Source organism: Amblyomma americanum, chromosome 10 (genome assembly GCF_052857255.1).
Source record: "Amblyomma americanum isolate KBUSLIRL-KWMA chromosome 10, ASM5285725v1, whole genome shotgun sequence".
NCBI classification, from domain to species: domain Eukaryota; kingdom Metazoa; phylum Arthropoda; class Arachnida; order Ixodida; family Ixodidae; genus Amblyomma; species Amblyomma americanum.
This window is the reverse complement of record NC_135506.1, coordinates 46,519,806-46,524,035: the sequence shown is the minus strand read 5'-3', so window position 1 is coordinate 46,524,035 and position 4,230 is coordinate 46,519,806. Positions and strand designations below refer to the sequence as shown.

The 4,230-nt window shown below is 42.3% G+C and overlaps 1 protein-coding gene across 2 annotated transcripts; it reads right to left on the bottom strand.

The window, feature by feature from the left end:
* Positions 1 to 2,233: 2,233 nt before the first annotated feature.
* Positions 2,234 to 4,106, bottom strand: LOC144107690 (uncharacterized). 2 transcript variants are annotated; one of them, XM_077640814.1, is made up of 6 exons: positions 3,930 to 4,106; positions 3,025 to 3,764; positions 2,793 to 2,935; positions 2,671 to 2,716; positions 2,510 to 2,586; positions 2,234 to 2,434 (listed from the first exon to the last, which is right to left on the bottom strand). In XM_077640814.1, exons 2-6 carry the CDS (start codon positions 3,739 to 3,741, stop codon positions 2,392 to 2,394), a joined length of 1,026 nt encoding a protein of 341 aa, XP_077496940.1. In that variant the 5' UTR covers positions 3,742 to 3,764; positions 3,930 to 4,106; the 3' UTR covers positions 2,234 to 2,391. The 2 variants fall into 2 exon arrangements, with proteins under 2 accessions (XP_077496940.1, XP_077496939.1); XM_077640813.1 differs by having other exon boundaries at positions 3,025 to 3,767; positions 3,930 to 4,105.
* Between the last annotated feature and the right edge of the window lie 124 nt (positions 4,107 to 4,230).

Genomic DNA, 4,230 nt, shown 5'->3' with positions numbered 1-4,230 from the left:
TGTGGGGATGTTGTGCTGTTTCTTGTTGTGGCAGACATTATGTTGCAATCCACTTCTGTGAGCCACGGTTAGTGCGTGTGCACCAGAAGTACCCAGTAGAGAGACTTTAACCAACCATACTAATAGTGTGAAACAGTCCTGTGTTTAGTGTTGCTGTTCATGCAATCTTTATAGCAAGCTACAGAAATTTCTCCAGATACGTAAGATTGTGGCTTTTTTTTTTTTTCAGATCTTTCGTTGCTGTGACTAGCTGTTCTCCTGATCAAACTGTCGAAGGCAATGCGCTTTCTTTAACACTGTCCCACATTTTCAGTTTGTTGCATGATGTGAATACTCGCAGCAAATACTGCACTTCAAATTTAGGGCAAAACGGGTGTGGGTCAAAGGTCAAGACATAAGTGGTAGTGTTTGGTAGAAGACGGAGGGTGTTCTTGTACGTCTTCGTATTATCATGGGTTATTTACCGACACGTGCAGCATTGGAAGCAGCATTAATATCTGTTTCCTGATGCTTGGGAAATTTACTGAAATGCTGCTGCAGCTGACAAGAGAATCTGGAAGCAGTGGTGGGCCACTGGAATAGGCCTCTTTCGTGCAGTGATGGAGCAGATATAGATAGGCAACATCGGGGTGAATGTTCGGTGTCAGATTAAAGGATCAACATATGCTAGGGGAGAAAACGGTGTCATTTGAAATATGTACTTTCGAATCGTTGAAAGTCAAGGCAGTTTCTGTGCACAATGGCTGTACTGTCGCCCACCAGCAGACTACACGAGCGAGTCAAGAGCTAGATTTTTACGGCGAGAGCTATTAATGGGAGCCCTCCCGGAGCCATGTCACTGAAACTCGTTGCAAATCCGCTAGACAAGGCAAGAGGGAGGAGAGAAGTCATTAAAGAAAGGGGAGAAAATGGAATGACATAGTGGCTAGTTTAGTCAGTAACTATTTCTTAAATTTTCAGAGGAACAGCCAGTTATGCATTCATTTCTTGAGTTTTCTACAGCTTTGATATTGCTGGTTATGAACTGTGAAAACTTCCTCTTAAAATTTGTTACAATAGGCATGCTATAAATAGGGCCCTTCGTTTTCGTTTTTTTTTTTCCAGAATTTGGCATAAATTGTACATTTTTTTTTAGTCCAAATTTGGGTACAGATCGGGTTATTTGGCAAAAAAATTTCTATAATTTGGGCATTTCCATTTCTATTTTTTTTCAGCAAAAGATGGTTCACTATAACGGCTCGTTCCTGTGTGGGACAAAAAATGCCTATTTTTGTCTCAATATTTTGCAAACAACACAATGACTGGTTTTGCAGAAGGAACTGCACACTAAATTAATTTTTTGTCTATTACCATTATCGTATTTAGTCACGTAATTTGCACTTTTTTCGTACAATCGAGGCTTCAAAAAGGGGGGCACAAATTATGCGAAGGTTTTGCGAACATGTCCTAAAAACTGCAAAGGTCATAACACGGAATTTATATGGTATATTGCTTCGTATAAGTTGACCCTGCAACTCATGCCCCTCGCTGGTAAAAAAAAACGACTTTAAATATAAGCAGGCGCAAATTTTGCGAGTTAATACAGTATATCGTTGAACTCAATCGCAGCACTTTGCGTACATACAAGACCTACCTGCCTTGCACACTGCAAACAGACAAGCTATTTTAAACGGACAAGAGCCCTGATGCAGGACGTCTTTAGTGTGGATTGCGCTAACTACATGATGCTGGATAAATGCCAGGTCAGTGCTAGTGTTTTGAGTCTCGCTTCTAAAAGCTTCCAACATATCCTCAAATTAAGTCACATCATGAATAAAAAGCGTTTAATGCTTGTTATCATAGAGGTTTAATGTGCACACTTCTCTGGAAAAAGCATAAAGCATCAACTAACTTGTGTGGTGTCTTCAGTTTTGTTTAGGAAAATTCACGTTCTCTACGCCCAATTATATATGTGCATCTTAATAAGCGTTTCATTCCCTAGCCTTTGTGTGTACTATAGAAGGGACTCTTTTGGGGAGAAACGGGGTTTAAGCAGGTTTTCCAGAAATGATTTCAGGGTGCGAAAATGGGTAAAATGGGAGTTTTACCCAAAAACAAACGGCTCTAGCTATAAACAGCAATGTGTAGCACTGAAAAAAGCTAGGGTTGCGATGCAAATTATAAACTTTTATATGGCAGAGGCCTGCCATTCGCTGTTCCTTCTAACAACCAGTTGAGCACATGACTGATGAGAGGAGGAGTGTAAAAAGAATGTTTATTGTAAAACACTGTCAACGCAATATAAATACAAAGATCACTTAATATCAGAAAAATATGGCAACATAATTAAGTCCCGTTATAAAAGTTTGGCACATATCCTATAAGATGACCTCAGCGCAGGTGGGTAAATATTCAAGGTGAGTCATAGTGAGCAGTGGAGTCTTGGTGTCGGCAACTGTGAGTATATACATACACTTAGGAAATAATAATGTTCATTGAAGTATCACAACTCAACTTAAGTTGGCCCTACCATTTTTCAACGAGGGAAAACGAAACGTTCCTCAACTCTCCAGCGATTTGGAGGGCTGTGTCCAATGCAGATGAGACCTGAAAGAGAAAAAAAAAATGAAATAATTATGTATGAAGCTGCCACAACTTTTGTTACTTGAATGAGGACAGAGGATATATTACCTTGAACAGTGCAGCATCTGTGGTGTTATCTGTGCCACTACAGAGGCTGTAGGGAAGAAAACGTTACAGAAACAGAATTAGCGACATATTCATCGCAGGCGTAAGTCGCAACAAGATGATACCATTTCTGTGAGAAAGGTGCCACCGGTGCACTGAAGTGTGCAGTGAAGCAACTCTGGGCAGAAGGTGTTTGTAGAGTGCACGTCGGTTTCTTCGGGTTTTCCATGTGCTTGCAACAGCAGCACGAATGAGTCATACAGCAGGCCTGTTTTAATAGGGGGAAAAAAAAAAAGCTTTAGCCTTCAAATTTAATTGGGACGCTGTACAATTGTATCTGAGCGTACCAAAACTCACCATGGTACAGATCTGTGCATCGCGCAGAGCTGGATAGACGACGGCAACCTGGTTGTGCTTGCGTTGCCCAGGTGATTTCTTGCGACTCGGAGGTCCGGAACGGACACGATCATTGGCACAGGGCTCCGAAAATTTGTTCGCATCAGCCACGACTGTAACTTGCGAAACCAATGATTCTTCCGGCGGATCGGATATGATGCTTGCGTAATTGCTCGGAGGAGTTTGTGGACCCTGAAATTCTGATGCGTGGCATACTTCCTGATCATCGCTTTCCGCTTGAGAAGTAGACTCTTCGGGGTATCGCAGGGCGATTTGCGAAGCATATTTTGGCTCAGGCAGACGAGCAAGATCGTCATTGCAGAAAATCGCCGTTTCTGGGAAGAGTTTACCCACTCTTAGCTTTAGCAGGCCCGATCTTGTATCAACTGGGATCCTTCGAGTGTGTGTAAATGCGTACTCAGTCTCGGGTGAATGAACTCGAAGATCCGAAACGCTAAGCTTGCGCTGCAAGGCTCCCGTGCTTCCATAGTTAATCCCGCAAGCCAACTGGCATTTTAGGCTGTCGATGATGTTCAGAGCGTCGGAATATTTCAGCAGCAGCTTGTTGTACTGCTCGTGGACTTCGGTAAGCGTGCTGTTGACGGCATCTATGTCCACATATGGTTGCTGCTTATGTTCAGGTTCATCTTCCGAAGACTCGGAGTCCGTTGACTCCATGGCATTAGTCGTTTCCAAGACGCCTGCTGTGAACATGTAAAAATAGGATTGTTGCCAAATATGATCACATGCAGTCGTTTGCAACACGTAAACATCACGAATTCGCTGTAAAACTAAATCCGCTAAAGCTAACAGCAAGCAGCTTAGATCGTCTATGCCAAAGCGATAGAAAAAAAAACGCATTTTACCTTTATTTGCAGGCGTTGAGTTGGTTTAGAGTTGAGTTACATTCATGTCGCTCATGTTCGCTTGGCAACACGACTGTTGTTATGGCGACGAAAAGCAGCGGATTGATGCTGATGATGATGGCCGAAAGGGAGACAAGTTGACAAGTTTTTTAATTTTGCTGTGGGCAATAAAGGCACCGGCATCTGCAATAGCAATAAGTAAAAAATAGCTCAATTTTTTGTTTACCAATGGAGTACACATGCATCATGCGTTGATATGTAAAGCAAGTTGACAGCCGCGTCAATATGCTTCTTTCTGCTC